Source organism: Seriola lalandi, unplaced genomic scaffold (assembly GCF_002814215.2).
Source record: "Seriola lalandi dorsalis isolate HSWRI2012SDOR001 ecotype SW California unplaced genomic scaffold, Sedor1 jcf7180002054443, whole genome shotgun sequence".
NCBI lineage: Eukaryota > Metazoa > Chordata > Actinopteri > Carangiformes > Carangidae > Seriola > Seriola lalandi.
This window is the reverse complement of record NW_019524996.1, coordinates 630,214-650,520: the sequence shown is the minus strand read 5'-3', so window position 1 is coordinate 650,520 and position 20,307 is coordinate 630,214. Positions and strand designations below refer to the sequence as shown.

The following is a 20,307-nucleotide window of genomic DNA, read 5'->3' as shown; positions in this document are numbered from 1 at the left end:
TTTATTTTCTGCATTTTGTGGGATTCGTTGACAGTAAGTCTTATCTTTTAAATGTTTGTGTCATGTGCAGTGCCCCCAAACCAGCACTTCCAGTGGAGTCCCAGTGTGTGCAGGGGGAGTCAGAGGAGGATGCCGACGAGAGCTGCAGGCTGAGCATGAGCGAGAAACTGGCCCTCTTCAACAACCTGTCTCTACCGGGGAGGCAGGGGGCCGCCCAACCCGACGGGCCCCCAGAGAGGCGAAGGCAGAAGGGGGCTCGGTACCGCACACAGCCCATCACTGTGGAGGAGGTCAACCTGGTGAGTGGGAGGATCCTAGTCAATAAAGTCAAGTTAAAATCTGTTTATTTTTTCTATTTTCTTACAAAATAAAAGAGCGTGAAAGAAAGAAGGTGCTTTTAAAGAAATGAAGACGGTATTGGATTTTATGTTTAAGTCCGTTTCTGATTAGATAACATTCATCTTTCTCTTCATCTCTGCTCAGCTCCAGAAAGGCCCCGTACAGCTTCCTGCCTTCTGTTTGTCCCCTCATCTGTCCGACAGACAGCAGGCCTCGTCTGTCAACCTAAAACCCAGTGAGGTTCGTCTCTCTAAGCCAAGACCGGACACAGAGCCTGGTCCCGGCCAGCAGGGCCAGCAGCGCCACGACTCTGAGCCTGGCTTGAGAGGAATCCTAAAGAAGAGCCGCTCCGGAGGCTCGGAGTGGAGCAGGACGGAGGACGGTCAGGCGGATGCACCGTATATCCATGAACAGAACGGTGGAGGTTGTGGAGAAACAGTGATACAGGGGAGGATGGAGGGAACAGAGAGGCAAGAAATTGCTGCAGCGCCACGGAGAGAGAGATGTGAGGCTTCAAGTGCAGAGGGCGTCTCGGTGACCGCCGCTCCCTGGAGGCAGAGGGCTCGAAACAGGAGGGAAACCATCGCCTGTACACCGATCATAGTGTCGACAGAGCAGGACGCTCCTCGGGAGGAGAGGCCCTGTCAGGCCAAGCTACAGGAGCAGCTGGGCTCCTCTGTGGAATACAGCTCTGACACAACTGGGAGAGTCCTGTGAGTAACAGACGTTCAGTGAACACTGGATATTGGCTAGATGCTACACTTACACTTACAGGACATCCTTGTTCTGATTCTAATACATTTTGAAGTATGTATGAAAAATGCTTTGATGATGATAATATATGGAAAACACTGAATATTTGTGGCTACAAAAATGTGTGTGTGTGTGTGTGTGTGTGTGTGTTCTGTCTAAAAGGCAACAGGCTGAGGAAGGGACTGCGAGGAAGATCAATGAAGAGACCACAGCCACGGGACGTGTTCAGGTTACACTGGTGGACAGCACCTCTAAACTGCAGGAGACAACCAGCATCAGCAGCAGTAAGGTAAGACACAGACATGTCACACTGTGACTGTAAAGGTCTGTGATGTCTTCAGCATGTACAGTGAGAACCACAGCTGCAGAATCAGTAAAGGGTAGCACTTTGTCTGCATTTTGTCGCTCCATACTCTGTAATCCTCTTAGAGTCCGGTCTGGAGCCAGTGGGTTTCAGACTGTCAGCAAAGAGGGATAAAGTTTAATGGTCAGCAGAGGGTTGACAGTAGAAGCAGCGGAAGAGTCAACACAGCGTGGGGCGTCCATCTTTAACCTTTTAAACTACACCGTCCCAGCCCTGGGACACTTTGGTAGCACTCCTTTGGGTGTGTGTTGGTCTGGACTGAACTCAGTCTTCACACAACCTTGACAAATTACACAGTGTTTGAAAGCTCCTTATCTCCTGATTCTGTCTGTGCAAGAGGCAAAATAACTTTTTCTACCATGTCTGTGCCTGTGTGACTTTGGTTCAGTGTCTCTTACACTCATTCAGACTTTTTGGTCGTAACATTTAAAGAATTAGCTTTCAAAGGAGACCAGGGTTATGACTGTGATCAAAAGAAAGCTTTTTATTTTGGTTACATTATTTTCGGGCTTTTGCCAAAAGATTTGGGCCGTCTGTGTCAGGCAGGAGTTACTTTAAAGAATTAGGTAGAAGTTCAAATCAAGATGAGGATGTGTTGTGTTGTGTGTAACATTAGTTTATTTTACAATGTTCACTTTCTCTTCTTTGAGATCTTGGCTTGATTAATTATGTAGTTATAGTAGTTAGTCAGGAACTTTATTGTCTTTAGCGTCACTTCACAGTGTTAAAACAGTGAGACAGGTGACGAAGACAAACAGCAGAGACACCTGAAACAGCATTATTAAAAAAACAAAGCATAAACACTGTAAAAAAATAAAAAGTGAGAAGGTGAGATGCTTACAGAACTATGTGGGACTTATTTCAGATAATAAATCCAAACATTAGCCACATGCACATCCTCTGACCTCACTAACAGTCCATCACTCAGGCGGTCACCCTGTTATGTAACCAAAAAGAGAAACCTGTTCTGTTGCAGTCCAAAGTGATTAGAATTTAATGGCTAAAGGTCAAATGTCAAGGTCACTGTGACCTCACAAAACATGTTTTTGGCCATGATGCAAGAATTCACATGCTAATGAAGTGCAGCTGGACTGGATGGCAGAGGCATACAAACGTAAGGCGGTAATTCAAGTTTGTATGTTTTTTTTTTTTTTTTGTTTTTTTTTTTAAATGTCCACAAATAAAACTCACTGTTGAGGTTTGAGGTCAGCGAGTTCACTCTTCCTCCCATCCCTGAGGCGGGACGAGAAAAGGCCTGTGGTTAGATTTGGATATTTGTCATGCCATTGAAAGAGATATACTGTGGCATCTCTTAGCAACAGCACTCTGGATTTGGTATGTGTTAAATGTCTTGAGATCAGACTTGAGTTACTGGGGGATGCAGGCTGGTTAGTGTTTACGTACTGAGATGGGTTTGACTGTCTCACAGCGGGATGTGGAATGTAAACAGAGTGATGATTCTGGTGGTTAAATGTTATGCCCCTTAATGACCTTATCATCTTAGTGGTGACAGTATGCGTGTGTGTACATGTTCTGTTAATTATACCAACATTTCCATTTGTTTTGTTTACTTTTTTTTATGATCTTTTCCCCTGTTTTCCCTCATTCTGCCTCTGCAGGAAGAGTCAGAAAACCCTCATGCTGAAAGTGTCAACACTCACTGCTGGGTAAGTCTGTAATTGATGCTATGACTTGCATTAATCCGTCCAAATCTCCATCATGAAAACATCGATTTTTAGACTAATTTTTAAATGGTTTTAGCTGCTCTCTCTCCTAATTCCTCCTCTCTCCCAGGAACCCGTCTTTGCCTCTGTCTATTCTAGCACTACGCCCCAATATATCATGTGTTTCAATCAGGTAACTGCGTGAGCCGGTGCATGGCAGATTCATTTTTGCCTCTTGGTTTGCTGTGTTTTGTATGCAGTGATTCAGGTGGATGTGATTTTTTTTTTTTTTTTTTTTTTTTTTTTTTACAGCTGACGTGTGAAAATTTCACTCTCGCTAACGAGTCGACTCTGAAGTGAGACATCACAGCTCTCGTTTCACAGCTGTTTCTGTCAGCTCTGTGCTCTGGTTGTCTTTGTTCTTTTTGGAAATCACTAAATATGTCACACCCCCTTCACCCCACCTCCCGGATTTTGATTTTTAACAACCTGGAACAAATGAAGTGAACCAGGCGTTTTGTTATGATTATCAAGAACATGACGCGCGTGTTTCTTTTCACGTGTTTCTCATTAGTTCCTGTTGCTCAAATGAAAAATACAAGTTAAACTTTCAAAGTTTTTTGGAAACAATAAGTCTCTACTCATATATTAACATGAATGTCAAAGCAAGACAGAGTTTGCCGTATTTCGGATTTGATGTGCCATTTTCCTTTCATTTAATTTTCTTTATTTTCTAATGATAATGCGCATTAATTAATCTTTCTATAAATATGCCAGCGTCAGCCAGAGGGCTCATTTTCAACTGCCAAGTTGATGAAATGTCAACAACAGGTAGTAAAAAAAAAAAGACAAATCATACAAAGCAACAAAAAACAGCAAAACATTGATGCAATTCTTCAGTATATCCAGTATATTCATCCCAAGAATGATGGGCAATGATGGGCAATGATGCTAATAGCTACGTTCTGCACATATTAGCCATGCAGAGCAGCAAGACTTAAAGTGAAATGTTAAAAACCAATTGTATTAGTCTTAATCAAACTTTAGTAGTGCTAGTATTAAAGTTTTCTTCTGCTTCTGCGTCAAAAATCTACTTTCGGTGTTGATTTGATGCCTGAATGAATCTCGAGTGTTTATAGCCTGGCTAACACCTGACACTCACATGTGCTTATTGTTCCTAAATGAGTCAGATTCATTATGCTGTAGCTGTGCATCATGTTTAAGGAACTCACCTGTTTCCTTTATTATCCCTGTTTTCTGTTTCCATTTCATCCTCAGACAAATCTGTCCTTTGAGGCGCAAGAAGTCCCCTCTCCCACCAAGAACCCCGCGCAACCTCAGTGGAGACAGAAGGTATTTTCTATTTTATAACCTTTTTGATGTTTAAATCCACGTGAGAGCTCGTGTGTATGGTAACAGAAGTATTTCTGTTGCTGCGTAGGGTAAGGCAGTCGAGGATGGAGCGTTTCAGACGGACAGAGCCGAGGAATATGACGCACAGCAGGAAAGAGAAGAGCGGGAGACTGGACACACGGCCAGTAGAGGTGAGAGGGATCGCTCTGCTTTACTCTCCTTCTTTACTCTCATTGTCACCACACCACTACGCATGCTTTTGTGTTGACCGCCTGTCTTGAATCTCCAGAGGCAGACACGAATGAGACCTCTGATAACAAGAGAACATGCACTGAAGCTCCCGTGTGTGCATATGAAGGTTAGAGCAGCGTTAGCTCAACAACACTAACAATACTCTCATTTCACGCTCAGCCCCAGTTTCCTGTTTGTTTCTCTAAACTGTTTGTTCTCTTGGTTTGACAGAGACCTCCCTTCAGCCTGCGATGGAGTTTGAAGGTAAGATATAAACAGCCGGTAGTTCATCATTAATGTTATCAAAGTCTTCACTATGATCACGTTTTTTCATTTCCGCCCTCTGCCAGCTCCGCAGAGCTCTCCACTCTCGGCGCCTCCACCTGAGGCGAAGGAGGAGGCGCTTGCGGATGAATCCAGCGCGTTTGATGGAGGTTTCTACAGCGATCAGTCGTCTCCCTCCACCTGCGCCCCCCCACCCTGTGGAGACGGTGCCGCCACAGAGAACGAGCAGGACCTGGCTGTCCTCTGCCAGACCAACACACCAATGTGAGCCTGGTTTTACCACAGATTGTAAGATTATTAAATGTTCAGTGATGTGCACGAGAGAAGATGAACCCAACCATCTGTTCTAGGTATTTTCTTATTAAGATTAATTTGTAGAATTTATAGCATTTTATCAGGTGTCTGACAGATGTAGTTTGTATGTTATGGTATAGGATGGATAGAACTTCACTGACAGACCGCAGGGCTGGTTTTAAAAATCATCCTATATTTTGACTCATCAGCCAAAAAATCATAATCAAAATGAACATATAAAGAAAATAGCAACATTTTTTTTTTTTAATTTTAAACTTCCCAGATGGCTGTCAGAGCTTTGTCATCACAGCCTGGAAATACACAGTATCATCTTATTTTCAAGGCTCCAAAAATGCAAGAAGCTCATAGAAGATACTTCCTTGTGATAATTGTTCATGTCGACAATATCAGATAAAATATTTGGGCTATTATTCATTTATTTAAAATCATAATGAGTTACGAGTTAGACGAATAGATGAACAGTTTTAAGTGATAAGGAGGAGGCTTTTATGTGAGCTTGATAGATGGTTAATAGTTTTTTAGTTTTATGAAACAAAAACAAAGGAGTCGACCTAAAAAACAAAACAACTGTTTATATATTTATGAGTTTTCCTGTTTGTTTTTTTTCTTGTTTTTCATTGTAGGAATAAAAAACAAAATTACATAAGACACAAGACCATAATCACATGGTATGGCATAAAAAATAACATATATACAACTGTACACAATACCATAATGACAAAACAATGGCACCCAGCAAGAAGTGTGACAACTATGAGACCAAACTTGTTTATATGTAATAAAAAACTCTTAAGCATAGATTAAAGCACCGGGTGGATTTTGATGCTCCAAAATTTAGCCCTGTTTACAATGACTTCATAGTTGTAATTTAATGTATAGTTAATTCATAGTCATTAGCTTTTATTCATAATAATCAACTGCATCGTCATGGAGGTGGGACATTGGTAACAGTCCTGCCAATGTGAAATCTTATCTGCCGTGTGTGTGTGTGTGTGTGTGTCTGTCTACGTATGTGTGTGTGTGTGTGTGTGTGTGTGTGTGTGTGTGTGTGTGTGTGTGTGTGTGTGTGCACAGACTAACTTCAGCAGTAGCAGAGCACAGGCGGTCGGTGCGTCCGTCCCGCAGGACTCAGGGCTCCAGGAACCCTCTGAGGGCCCTCGCTGCCAGAGAGGACATCAGGCAGGACTACATGGGAGAGAGAGTCAACACGTCTGCTGAGGAACAGATCCAAACAGAGAAGAGTGAGTCTCCTTCCGTTTCTTTTCATGTTGTCATCCTTTCTGCTCCTCAGCTCTCTCATTTTGTGTTTGCTCCTTTCCACAGAGTCTAAGAACTCCTCTGTGGCAGATTCACATCCTGTCAGATCAGAGGACGCCGTCTTCTCCTCAGATGCTGCGACTACCAAGTCTTACCCTCCCTTCAGCAGCCTGATGCTCGTTCACATCAAAGGTCAGAGAAGACTTGGTACATGGGTCCATGTCCCTGTGATGATCTCCTTATGTTCAGGTGTTTATATTAACCACTGCCTGTGGTGACAGGTAGGCGGCATGTGCAGGTGCGTCTGGTGGAGCCCTCAGTGCGGTCGCTCAACAGTGGAGACTGCTTCCTGCTGGTCACTCCAGAGCATTGCATCCTGTGGAGCGGAGAGTTTGCCAGCGAACAAGAGAAAGCCAAGGTACCAGCGAGACAGTTGCATGTTGTTTTCTCTGTGTGGGATTTACAATGGTAATGATGTTGTAATTATACTGTATAATACATATTCCATATTCATATTTTACATTTCATGCCACATAAATGCATAAAAATCATATGAGCTACGACTCTTGAAGCCAGAAGGAGCATTTTATTTTTACATAGAATACATTTTTAGCAGTATATACAGTAACTAAATTGAATACTGTTTGTGGAGGTAATACTGGATGCACTGATGCTTTGTGCTTTCAGTTCACACAATCACCAGTATTCATGTTCTCTTTTATTAGGGATTAAACACACAGGGTTTAGTGAGTTAACTTACCTAATCAAGCTGAACATATTCCAAAGGATTAACTCTGTGATATTTACTGTCTGTTCTCATTACTTTAAGTTACATTAAGTTCAGCCCCCTTAGTAACCATTTATATGTGTTATATAAACATTTAATAAATGGTTTATAACACACTATAATGTAGATGAGAGCAGGTAGAACTGTATGTTAATGTATTTGTTCAACTATAACTCCTGTGGGCACTCATAGGTGGAGGCTAGTGTTATAATCGCTGACAAATAATAAACACTTAAAAACCTCCTTATATCTGGTTACAACTAAAAAATGTTATAATAATGTGTTATAACCCATTTATTGAATGTTTTATGCTTATAAATGTTAAACAGGGGGACCTGAAGTCAAGTGTTATTTGTGAATTTGTTTCAGGGTTGCATACAAACATCATTTTCCTCTGTGGCGCATCCAATAAAGATGTCAGACACCTCACACAAAGGAAATTGCATTCTGGGATTCAAAAACCACCTAAAACAATTGCAGTGTTTCACCAAACTAATCAGGAATTTCAGCTGCAAGCTGCTTTATCACACACTTTATTCTGACAGCTGCTACTGCCTTCATATTTAGATTAGTGTCACAGATTTTGATGGTTGTGATTTAGTTGTACTGAAATCTGTGTTAGAGGATGAGCTACATGACAGAGACAAAGGGGTCGACCAGATAAAGTCAGGTGAGGTGTTAGTGCCCTACATCAAAAAACTACTCTCTACACTTCTTCTATCACAGCTATAAAAGTGAGTGACCCTATCGAAATACTATGAAGACACATTTAAATCAAGCAGCTAGTAAAATAAAGCATGTGGTAAAGTGTGGTAACAATGATGGCAAAGGCTATGTGGCTGAAATACTTAATAGACCGTCTTGACTTGTCACAGCAGGAGAAGCACAGCTGAAACACATTTCGTTAACGATGGCTCAGGTCCATCAGGTCATAACATTACAGCTGCTCTAACGAGTCCGAATTTCTGCTGTGAAGTCTCCATGGTTACAGAATCTGATGGGCCACAGAGATTGGTGCAGAACAAAGTCATTTTTTTTTTTTTTTTTCTTCTTTCATCAGGTGTCAGGAACCACCATTTTTAATACCACAATTTCATTTAATCTGTTACTAGCCAGTGCCATACGGTGTGCGTGTTTTACAGTGGTATTAGAAAGTTGAGGTTTGTTTTTCAGGCCTCGGAGCTGGCATCATTCATTCAGAGCCAGAGAGACCTCGGCTGTCAGGCCTCCCAGGTCGTCCAGCTGGAGGAGGGGCTGAACTCTGACAGCAGCGTGGCCGCAGACTTCTGGAGCCTGTTAGGAGGACGGACACACTACAGAGGTTAGGGTTCACAATGTGTAATAGAAAGAAATCATAGCGGGTGTACATTCTTACAGTTACAGTTTTGTTAGGGTGATGTCACTGAGTGATGATTGAAAATGAAAGACGTGTGTGTGCATATAGAGTGTACAGCATGGTTTTTTGTTTGCCTCTACCTACAGGAGCTGGTGCACCTGAGGAGGACGAGTTCTTTGAGCGCGGCGTGGTGGAGTCCAACTGTGTGTACAGACTGGTGGAGAACAGACTGGTGCCTCACGAACAAGCCTGGGCCTCCATCCCCACCATCTCTCTGCTGGGCTCCACTGAGGTGTGAGGGTTTTTGTTGAAGGCTTTGTGTTGTTTCTCAAATGTAGGGATGTACTGTAGAACTCATAAATCATGTGTGTGTGTGTGTGTGTGTGTGTGTGTGTGTCTCCAGGCCCTGGTGTTTGATTTCGGCAGTGAGGTGTACCTGTGGCATGGACAAGATGTTTCCTTCAGCAGCAGAAATGTTGCTCTGCAGCTGACTCACCAGGTGTGGGTCGGAGCTTATGACTACAGCAACTGTCGAGTCAACCCACTGGATCCCACGCAGTGTAACCCCAGCATTCAGCTGTAAGTTCACACTCCAGGCGATGACATGAGTAAAGCTTTTAGTCCGTACTTCACAATGAAAAATAACAGTGGACGCCACAGACAACAGAGAATGACTGTAAGTACTCACCACATGAATTGAGAATAGCTGTGCACACGAAGCGATGGATGCAACTTTAAGTTCACTGTGCATGCAGCAGAACCCCATTAGTCTGCTGTGGGTCTTTAGTGCATGCAGTAAAACCAGAACAAATTGCTTGCGATTCCACACTGCACATGGAGAAACCACAGCGTGTTCACGCAACATGCTGAAAAATCCCAGCATGCCGTTGTAAGTCCATTACACACAATGAATTGCAGCTGGTGTAAGACAGCTGTTTTTGTTTTTTTAAGTATTACTACTGTTCACTTTACAGCCCTAATACAGTGCATGGCTGGAAAAAGTATGCAGACACTCAAACATTACATCCATATATGATAGTTATTCTGCTGCTATAATGGCTTCCACTCTTTTTGAAGGACTTTCCATAAGATTTTCAGACAAGGCTGCAGGAATTTTTGCTTCATCCAAAACCATGAGAAGCAGTTCCACGCACAAAACGAAAGGAACAGGCCATTTAGTGTATAGAACCAAAGGTTCATATTTTATAAACTCCAGGGCTCCAGAACGCAGCTAAATGTGTAAGTACACAGATTATAGGCAAATACACACATAAACAAAGGCAGGCTGATATGATGGCATAGTTAGCATGATAACATAGCATTATTTAAAGGCATTATTTAGGGTTTGATTCAGTCTGTAACAAAACAGTTGGTAATAATTTCCACTGTTTTCTCTAAAGTGTATATTTGCTGTATGTCATTCACTCAAAAGGAAATAGATCCCATGTAAAATTAGAGTCTAGAGTGAGTGGTTTATAATAAAAAAAACTCACAGGAATGTGTTAAAAATTGTGTTCACCCTTATTTTGGTTTCAGGACATTGACTCACTCAGCTTTCCTTCTGTTCTCAGGAGGGGAGAGGGTCGTCCCAGCTGGGCGTTGTTCGGCGTCCTCTCGGAGCGCAACGAGACATCTCTGTTCAGAGAGAAGTTTAAGGACTGGACGGGCGGGAGTGGAGACAGGGAGGAGGCTTTACTTAACAAGGAGACACAGGTTCATCCCACTGTTTAATGGTTCAAAGTCATGATTCAACGTCAGCCATGTAGACAGAGTGATCAGAAAAAAATCACTTTCAGAGTTTAATCTGCTATGAAGACATTACTTACCGCCCTCCAGATGTTTTCCTCTTTTTTTCTGTCGCGCTGTATAACAGTAAGAGCAATTAAGCATACTGGGAAATGTAGAAAATCATTTGAATAATAGTCGAGAAGACACATACTGAGAAAGTAGTCCCCCATCTAAATAAATCCCCCCCCCCAAAAATGGATGATAACAGTGTCCAAAAGTGTTTTTTTCTTTTATAAATTCTCATGTAACCACTCAATGACATTTGCTCTTCCTCTCTCCACAGTCTGTCCCAGTTCAGGCGTCCCAGTCCATCTCCCCAGCATCAGACCTCCTCAGCCCCTGCGACGCTAAGGCTCTACTGACGGGCCAGTCGCTAGAAGGAGACGGGTTGGTCCACAGCGTGCTGGGCGGGCTAGATGTCCAGAGAGGTCACGGTGTCATCACGCTGGAGGAAGGGCGTCAGATGGAGCTGAAAACGGTTGCAATTGACACCTGGCACGTCCAGGAGTTTGATGACAGTGAAATTCCTGTGGCGAGCACAGGACAGCTTCATGAGAGAGACTCCTACGTCATCCGCTGGACGTACAGCGTCAGTACTGTTGGTTAGTGACGTTCATTATAACAAGAGACACAACCTTCACACTCCTTACTTTTAGTTTCTGATGATAATGCATGAGGAGCTGCGGCTTATTCTGTAGTTTTAGTCAGTGCAGCCTGACTTGGACAAGGACGTCTACAACAAAAATGCCTGAAATATAAAAGTTAAGATTTTTTTCATTCTCTGCTGCAGATAAGACGAACAGTTCGGAGGATGGTAGCAGTAGTCCTGGACAAAAAGAAAACACTGCTTTCTTCCTGTGGCGCGGCCGTCATTCCAGCGTCAGTGGACGTGACACTGCGGCTTTCCTGTCCATTGGGATGAACAACCTTGAAGAATCACAGGTAAGTGCATGTCTTTCATCTATTCATACATATACATCTATACATACACACAACTACAACCTCCTGTTGGAGTCGTGACAAATCTTACTCACATATGGTATAAAAGTACAACTTAGGCTTTATACATTTATTTCACTATATACCAGCAAGTTAATATCATGCGGTCAGTAATATCAGTATTGATTTTTGAACATTAAGTATCTAAAAAAGGGTTGATTCTGTAGAGATGATCTTCTTTCCTTGGCTGGTAGCTCCGGGCTTCTGTAGGAGGAACCACTAGATACAGATTCGCTGATTGATTGATAACATCCAGAGTCATACAGATACAGCGTGCTGCACAGTGTGCTGTCAAATGCATCTGCAACTGTCCAAGCAGAATAAAGTAAAGAATAGATATGTTTGTAATATATTATATGGAGTTTATAAAGTGCAACGTTAAAGCATAAGCAATGTTAAATAGCTCTTAGAATTTCTGAGTATACAGAAGAGAATAGCATACTTTAACCATCCACATACAGTGTATCATCACTGAAGGCAAGCGGCGCATTCATGTATCCTTTAAGATAAGAGGCACAACTATGTTTGGTAACTCTCAGAGACCAGCAGCAATAAAAACAAGATAAAACAAGGTAAATGAAAAAGTTAAGATAATTGACAACATAAACATGTTGATGTAGCGTCCTCTATCGATACATAATAAATGAAGGGTCTTGGATGAGAGAGGGAAACAGTGACAGTGCAAACAGTGCAGTATAAAAAGGTGAACAATGAATTAGGAAGTTAAAAACAATACAGAGACATGTGAGCATAGAAGAAGTGTCCTCTATCTGAACATAGAAGGCACTTTAACAGTGCAGTATAACAGGACTGTATTATGAATGAAGGACTTGTTACAATAACAATCATTACACATGTAATATATATGTACGTAATAAAGTGTTGGAATGCATGGGAGATGGTGTTCAGGGGCCATGACAGATTTTATGTGATATAGATTCCCAATAATTTGATGTGGTTGACACCCTCCACCTCACACATCTCACAGGTTCATACAACAATAATGAAGCTCTGAAAGGAACCGTTCTTTACTATAGCTGCTTCTGCAGATGTGTCTATATGTCTGTGAAATGTGGAATACATGGCTTTTATTTACTCTTTAATGATAATAAATTAAATACATTTTTGTGCTTTTTCCAATATTGAGTTATAGAAGCTGGTACAATCAGGATTGTCGTTACAGCCTTTGTGTTTGTTATGTTGTTCTTTAAGGTGGTTGTACCTCAGGGGAAGGAGCCTCCCTGTTTCCTGCAGCTTTTCCAGGGAGGCCTGGTCATTCATAAGGGCCGGCGAGAGGAGGCCTCCACTAACGCAGGTGCAGTAAATTCAGGTTGTTTTTAGGGCAAGTTTTCCGTCTCTTTTGTTAAATTTTTTCAGGTTTTGAAATGTGACTTTTATTGTCTGTCTCTTTGTCTTGCAGTGGAGTGGCGTCTGTTCTGTGTGCAAGGGGAGTTCCCAGAGGAGGGATCTCTGTTAGAGGTGGATTGCTGCTGTGCAGGTCTTCGATCCAGGGGCTCTGTCGTCCTGCTGAACAGCCAGCAGGGGGTGCTGTACCTCTGGACAGGTTGTAAAACCCAGGCCAGCACCAGAGAGGTCAGCAAGAGGGCAGTGGAGTGTCTCACTCAAATGTAAGTCACATATACCAGATGGACTTTTAAAAGACTGTAGTCCAGCTTTGATCTTAACATTTACGGAGTGTGTGTTTTGTGTGTACAAGGTGCCCACCAGAGCTGGGTCTCAGCACAGGCAGTCCTGTGAAGGTGGAGGTGGTAGAAGAAGGTTCGGAGCCTGCAGACTTCTGGACAGCACTGGGACAGATGGACAGGAAGGCCTATGACTGCATGCTGCAAGGTAGAAAACAAAGCTCGTTTTGGTTCTCTTTACCCAGGACATTTCTCACAGCATATAGTAAAGAAAATTGCACGTCTGTCTCCTGTCAGATCCAGGAAAGTACAACTTCACACCTCGTCTCTTCCATCTGAGCGCCTCCTCTGGGAGCTTCCAGGGCGAAGAGCTGCAGAGTCCAGGCCGGCTGCCGGGGCTCGTGATGGCAATGCCCTTTGTCCAGGAGAGCCTGTACTCTGTACAACAGCCAGGTGAGAGCAGACACGGAACTTAACCATGACACCCAAAACCTTCTTCTTTTTCTCTTTAACTCCAATTGTTTATATCCTCAAGTACGTTACAAGATTCACTGAAATATAAAATCAAGAAGTCAACAACTTGAGAATTTGATTTAGAAAGCAAATGTATAAAATGTTCACAATCATTTTTTTAATATTGAGCTTGAGGTCTCATTATTCACCTTGGATACAGCAGTTTGAATAGAAAAAGGTCCACTTACTAGATCTTTTCCAGTGTTTTCAGCCACATTCTCGTGGCCTTCATTAACAGATGGAGTTTGCTCAGGTTTCATTGAGATGGTTCAGTTATTATCACATGCCATAAGAATGAAATTATAACATATAAATAAATAACAAATATATGTTATATAATATTTTAAGACTTCTAAGTCAAAATCGACTTTTATTACACGTCACTTTCTCTTTTCTTTCTCTTTTTTCTTGCTGCCAAAACAAAAACATCCCACAGGAACATCAAAGCCTTAATCTAGCATTAAACTGATTTAGTTCCACTTATTGCCTCATGTTTCCTCTATCTTTCTTGTCTGTCTGCCAGCCTTGTTCCTGCTAGACAACCGTCTGGAGGTCTACCTGTGGCAGAGGGGTCAGCCTGAGCAGACTGAGAGCTCAGCTTCGGCCTGGAGCCGCTGGCACAATGAGAGGAGGTGCGCCATGCAGACGGCGCTGCAGTACTGCAAAGGTAGGGGGGGGGAGAAGCAGTTGGGCAGGGATGGCGTGGAAAAGAAAGCATTACTGGTGCTTGATGAGTTTAAAAATGTGCTGTTTTTTTTTGTTGTTGTTTTTCTGGGTTTTTTTGCTCTGCAGAGATGAACCCAAGACGCCCACCTCAGGCGTACCTCATCTTAGAGGGGTCTGAACCTCTCACCTTCACTAATGTCTTCCCCCACTGGGAGAGGAGCCTGGGACCCCACACACAGGTACAAGCACCATGCAGGTATATGATTGTCATCTAGTAATGAGGGCAGATGTTGTGTATTCCTCCGGCGTATGTGTGTGGGTGACTTATAGCTCTTTCAGCCCATAATGTCTGCTTTATTATTATCAGCCAGCCACATCAGCTGTCCACATAAATACAGTCTATAAAAACCTGCTACCATTTATTTTCCTTTTACTGTCACTTTATTCATTCATCAGTTGCACTTTCCTGTGTTTTGTACAAAAGTAACGTATCTTGAAATTGCCCTTATCACTGCGTAGGTAAATGGGCTCCTTGTGCTTTAAAGTGCATTTACCTCTAAAAGGATTTCATCAGACTAGATTCAGGCTGCCACATTAAAGATGACTCAACTTGTCTATCAGGGAGAACTTTCAGTCTCTCTGTTAAATCAATAGGCAGTTTGCAGCCAGCTTCTTCATGCTGACAAGAGCAGATTCTGATTCTAATCGCTTCATGTTATTTTTTGGCTTTAAAGTTAAATTCCAACATTTTGGAAGATCAACAAAATGACGGTGATCAGTCTAGAAATACTGGTGATATTTTGCATATTAGAGAGACTTTTTTAATGAATGAGTCACATACTGTGATAACAAATGATTAAGTATTAAAGTATCTTACCCTTGACTGACTGACATCAAGTTACCTCTTTAAGCACTGTCTAAATCTACAATACACATCTAATATCTCTTTGGTATCTTGTATATCTATTTTGGAGTCTAATTATTAGTGCTGTCTTTTTCCTCTGCTGTGTGTGTTTGATGTCTGTCGGTGCGTGTCAGGGCGACACAGGGAGGGTAAAGCTGACCTTGGTGCAGGACGCCCTGGCCCAGCTCATGAAGACCCAGTACCCTCTGGAGGAGCTGCTGCGGAGCCCCTTACCTGAAGGAGTGGACCCCCAGCAGCTGGAGGTCTACCTGTCTGACCAGGACTTCCAGGTAAACTGATGGAGGAGCAGCGCCAGCACCATGCAGTGATGTCTTTCGACCAGCAGGCCGCAGTGTTCACCAGATTTGGCAAATGAAAAGAGATATTCTCACGTTTATAATCTTATGATGAATCCTGAGAGGAAGTTTAGTCTAAACTTTATGAAATGTTTTTTAAATTGTTTACTCCATTATTAAATCACTACAATTATGTTTCAGACTATTTTGGAATTGAAGAGAGATGAATACGCCTCCCTCCCGAGCTGGAAGCAAATTGATCTGAAGAAAAGCAAAGGGTTGCTTTGCTAGACAGTGAGAACACGTGGAGGCTGACTGACGCTCCTGTAGCAGGGACTTCCTCCTCCTCTGAGAAGGGAAGATGGCAGGGGGACATTACCCCCATGTTGTTGCACAAAGGACTACTCACAACGTAATAAAAAGAAGAAAAAAATTCACTTTTATTTATGTCAAATTAGTATGGTGTGTGGACTTTTTATCGGACATGGATTTCTCTGTAGCTATTGTCCAGAGCAAAAACAAAACACATTTTCCTATGAAACTTCATTTTATCTGTACAAATCAATGAAAGATAAAAAAAGAAAAGGTGTGTGGGAGTAAAAGGACATTAGTAACAAACTGTGGGATAAGGATGCGAAAACAAAGGAGTGCTTACAAAAGAGATCAATGCTAATAAACAATGTAAACAAGAAAAAAAAGGCTAACCACTTTCTAAATGTTTCCTCCACGATCGAAACCTTTCCATCAAAACATCTCTGCGTGTTCGGAGCTACAGTTTTTGCTTCAGTTCGTTTTCGATTCACAGAACTGCTGCTTTTCTTCCCTCCTCAGTGATTGTCACCAGAGTCTTAAAACAAGCGCTTTTGACTCCATAATCTATGATGTGTATTTTAACAGTTGTGTGTCATATGATGTACTGATGTGTTAATTTGTCTGCCAGCTGCTGGTGTACAAAGGTTTGTGCCATGCGTATTGTAGCTGGAGCCTGTGTGTTCATTATGGCTGTGGGTAATGCCTTATTAGGGCTCTTTGGGGATTCACTATTAGCTATGCATGAGGGAACAGGTAGACATGCTCCAGTAACATCCCTCTGGCAGAAAACAACACACTAATTCTGCTTCACCTCAATCAACACACTGTTCAAAACATCCTCATAACACAAGCAAACACAAAGACATGCTGTGTCTCAGAACAGTGACATGAAAATCACTAATAGATGTACCTAGCAGCTCTGGGTCTGCTTTGATATTTGTATCTTTGTCTCATCCCTGGTCACATGTAGATAGAAACACAGTTGAATTTGAAAGGACATTTTTAATAAAAAAAAAAAAAATATTGGGGTCTTAATTAAAGAACATAAAACAAAGTATGGGCCATTGACCTGATGATGGTGCTAGGCAAAAAAGTAATTGATCACCAAAGTTATTACAATTCATCCTCAGGGGGATGTGAATATCTGTCCAAATCTTTGTGCCAATCAATCTAGAACCAGTGCTCTTTCATGACAATCCAAGTTGTTGGTGGTGCTAGAGGAAAAGTCAGATGGTGGATCACCAAAGTCAACACAGGGAAGCATGAACGTCTGTCTAAATGTGTGCCAATCCATCCAGTGGATGTTGGGATATATTATTCTAGACCAAAGTGCTGGACTGACTCCTGAGAGCGTGCTGCTAGCACGGCTAATAACCTTCGAGAGGAAGAGATACCAGGTTCTCAGTTGGTAACAGCCTCCATTAATCATAATAGAATACAACAACTGAAAAAACTTTAACTGCTGATGTGTAAAACTACTGAGGCTCGTCTCTTCAGCCACACAAGAGAACCCGCAGACAGGTGATTTGTAACAGCTTAGGAGTATCTGAGGGATGTTTTTGAACATCCACAGGTCACGTTGACCCCACAGATCATAAGTCAGTCAGGTTGGTCTTCCATTGGTCTGCTGAGTTGGAGCTCACTGACTAACTGGGTGTTATTTTCCTCAGAATGGATTAGCTGACTAAGCCTCCATGTGACTGTGCAGTGCTAGAGAGATTGGATTTAGGCCCACCGCTGGGTGATGGTGCACTCGAGAAGAAATTTCCAAAGGCCCTTTAATTGCAAGCAGCTTACATCTATAACAGACCAACTCTAAGAACATCTGCACACACACACACACATACACACACACACACACTCACACACACGTGACTGTGACTGTATGACATCTACTTTATAGCAATTACTATGTAGCTGCAGTGAATGCAGCTCCTTGTTGCAATGTGACCAAAAAAAAAAAAAAAATTCTCCATGTTTTTTTTTCTTTTCTTTTAAATGAGGAACAGAGTCAGGTCCCTGCATCCATCAGCACAACCTGTTCACCCTGTTTACTGATCAGATGTCCATATTAATTTGGACTGGATGATGAGATTGGGAAAGATGCCGTTTCAGCGCTGTCTGGTAGAATATGTGCCTGTTTAGTATCAACTGTGTGCAGAATTTAGAAAGGGAGACAGCTGAAGGACATAAATGACACAATCTCATGCCCTTCTGCTGCTGTTTGCTTGTGTCAGTATCTGTGCTTGCTCTAAATGGCCTGCTCTCTCTGTGCGTCAGCTCCAGGTATGCTTCGTTCCGGTTCAGAGGCCAGCGCTGCCTCACGCAAAACCACCATGTGATCTTCAGCTGCGTGGAGCGACTGGTCGATCCAGTCCATACTGCCGGACATGTGACAGGCGTTGCGGGTGACCAGCACCAGGTGGCTGACTGAAAGGAGCAGAGCAGTGGCCCTGAGGAGAAAGAATGGGACAAATAGGTTTCATTTAACTAGATTTTTATTTTGGTGGAGCTGCTGCTGGATGAAAAGCATCTTTTAAAAAAAGATTAAGCAAGAACAGGCTGAGAATGGGTCCTGGAGGTAACACAGCACATGAGGGATTTCATAAAGTTTCAATTTAATTTGAGTAAATGATAAAAACTTTTGAGTTATAATGTTTTCCCGGTAGCATCAATTTGCTGTGACACCTGAGCATTTGTATTCCAGTCTCGATTATATCTCTGTATATCTCAAAGATTATTATATTATGGACAAATCCAGTCATGTGGTCGCTGCTCTCCCGCTCCATCAGATGCCTAATCAGTCAGCAGGTCTTTGCATTAAGCTGTCAAAGTCATGCAAAAAAACCTATTTAAATGGAAAAAAAAGCCGTGATTACCTGGCGTCCAAGAGGATTGGATCCAGAGGAGGGTACATGGATCTGACCACGTCGTCCACCCTGTGTGACAGGACAGTGAGGACGTGAGGACAAGGCAGGATGGCCTCAGTCAGCAGTGTGGTGCAATATAAAGTTGAGGTGAATTGCTTATGTTACCTCGGGCTAATGCGTTTTGCCACTGTGATGATATCACTCAGGCTGGCTGGTGCTTTGACCTTTGCCCCCGAGCCCATCGTCATGGCAACCAGTTTCTCAGTCAAAGTGTGGCAGATCTGTGTGTGGAAATACATGTTAGTATCAGTCAATCAAGTCACTCAACCTAACAAATTACAAATGATGACATGTGAAATGATGATGTCTGAAAAATTGAAGTAGACCATGTAAACATCTGTAATGTTAACACATCAGTCCTAAATCAGTTCCAGTTTCCTTTATGGATACCTGATCCTTTAAGATGGATAATCTTGTCTTTGCATCTTTGTCACAAAGAAGACTGCACTCCACTGTCTTGTATGATTAATGTTCATTTCTAGCATCTTTTAAGACTTAGCTGTAAATAAAAATATCAACTGGAAAAGAAGCTGGCAGTACCACTTGTTCAGGCCTAAATATTGTCTGCAGCAAGTACAGATTATCCACAAGGCACACTGGGCCTGTGCTAAACTCCCACCAACTGAGGCCTTGTCCTGGCTCTCTAATTTTCTTTCTAAATTAATTCAGAGTGTGTATGTTGACATATGAAACAGTGGATGCAGAGTTACTTTACAAATTAAAAGTATTATGATCGATGTGCTGGCTGAGTCGGGATCATGATGATGACGACAGAGGTCAGGTGGTGACCGTGGGAATTTAGCGTTAAAGATGGCTGGGGCTTCCTGAAACATCATGGAAGACAACCACGTTGGAGAAGTGGGATAGCAAAGGGGAAGGCGAGAAGAAGAAGAAAAGATTGTCAAAATAAAATCTACGTCGACTTTTTAAACTAGCTAGCTTTAACAAAGCGCCTGCAGAGGACGATGCTAACGTCGCAGAGGAGGAGGATATTAACGAGGCAGCAGCCGTTAACGTTCAGCTGAACATCAGCTTGAAACAGGCACAGCGACAGTCACCTGCCCACCCGCCCCACCTGCCCCACCCTTATCTCCACCTGAGTAGAGTGAAAAGGTTACCGGTTACTTTGTAAAGAGAATTAAAAATGAACTGAAAACAAGGAGGAGGAAACAACGACAGAGAGCCGGGACTTTAATGATGTGGTGGAGGAGTTTTTGACGAGACAGCCCGGAAAGAGGACCTTCACCTGTGGTAGGTTCTCTCACACGTTATTGTTCACACATTATGGACTATCTTGATTTAAGGTATATATTCTTGTGTCCAAGGTGTTGTATTAATACAATGAGGGGCAGTCCATATTGGTTGGTTTTGGAGAACCTATTTGACATTGTATCATTGTGTCTCTATACCAGGAAGGTTGATTTGGTGGAAATCCTGTATGATACAGGTTACATACATTATTTGTTGTCATCTACCTAAGCAGAGCAATAGGATAGCAATCTCTCTCTCTCTCTCTCTCTCTCTCTCTCTCTCTCTCTCTCTCTCTCTCTCTCTCTCTCTCTCTATATATAT

The 20,307-nt window shown here is 42.5% G+C and overlaps 2 protein-coding genes across 5 annotated transcripts in view; one reads left to right on the top strand and one right to left on the bottom strand.

The window, feature by feature from the left end:
• svilc (supervillin c) overlaps positions 1–15,947 on the top strand; it is a 25,364-nt gene extending 9,417 nt beyond the window's left edge. For 3 of the 4 annotated variants that reach the window (XM_023410961.2, XM_087175295.1, XM_023410963.2), the window contains 27 exons: positions 71–299; positions 484–1,052; positions 1,255–1,381; positions 3,076–3,123; positions 3,251–3,313; positions 4,399–4,473; positions 4,562–4,664; positions 4,763–4,831; positions 4,936–4,968; positions 5,055–5,253; positions 6,379–6,545; positions 6,628–6,753; positions 6,843–6,979; positions 8,522–8,669; positions 8,831–8,976; positions 9,088–9,263; positions 10,256–10,397; positions 10,756–11,074; positions 11,263–11,414; positions 12,684–12,786; positions 12,892–13,099; positions 13,189–13,322; positions 13,412–13,567; positions 14,151–14,294; positions 14,420–14,532; positions 15,332–15,487; positions 15,695–15,947. In XM_023410961.2, coding sequence (XP_023266729.1) covers positions 71–299; positions 484–1,052; positions 1,255–1,381; positions 3,076–3,123; positions 3,251–3,313; positions 4,399–4,473; positions 4,562–4,664; positions 4,763–4,831; positions 4,936–4,968; positions 5,055–5,253; positions 6,379–6,545; positions 6,628–6,753; positions 6,843–6,979; positions 8,522–8,669; positions 8,831–8,976; positions 9,088–9,263; positions 10,256–10,397; positions 10,756–11,074; positions 11,263–11,414; positions 12,684–12,786; positions 12,892–13,099; positions 13,189–13,322; positions 13,412–13,567; positions 14,151–14,294; positions 14,420–14,532; positions 15,332–15,487; positions 15,695–15,784 — 4,132 coding nt within the window. In that variant the 3' untranslated portion in view covers positions 15,785–15,947. The remainder of the gene's footprint in view (positions 1–70; positions 300–483; positions 1,053–1,254; positions 1,382–3,075; positions 3,124–3,250; positions 3,314–4,398; positions 4,474–4,561; positions 4,665–4,762; positions 4,832–4,935; positions 4,969–5,054; positions 5,254–6,378; positions 6,546–6,627; positions 6,754–6,842; positions 6,980–8,521; positions 8,670–8,830; positions 8,977–9,087; positions 9,264–10,255; positions 10,398–10,755; positions 11,075–11,262; positions 11,415–12,683; positions 12,787–12,891; positions 13,100–13,188; positions 13,323–13,411; positions 13,568–14,150; positions 14,295–14,419; positions 14,533–15,331; positions 15,488–15,694) is intronic. The other variant, XM_023410962.2, reaches the window with a different exon arrangement.
• tmem98 (transmembrane protein 98) overlaps positions 15,910–20,307 on the bottom strand; it is an 11,499-nt gene continuing 7,101 nt past the window's right edge. The window contains exons 5-7 of the mRNA XM_023410968.2: positions 18,841–18,956; positions 18,685–18,744; positions 15,910–18,258 (exon numbers count right to left, since the gene is read on the bottom strand). Coding sequence (XP_023266736.1) covers positions 18,057–18,258; positions 18,685–18,744; positions 18,841–18,956 — 378 coding nt within the window. The 3' untranslated portion in view covers positions 15,910–18,056. The remainder of the gene's footprint in view (positions 18,259–18,684; positions 18,745–18,840; positions 18,957–20,307) is intronic.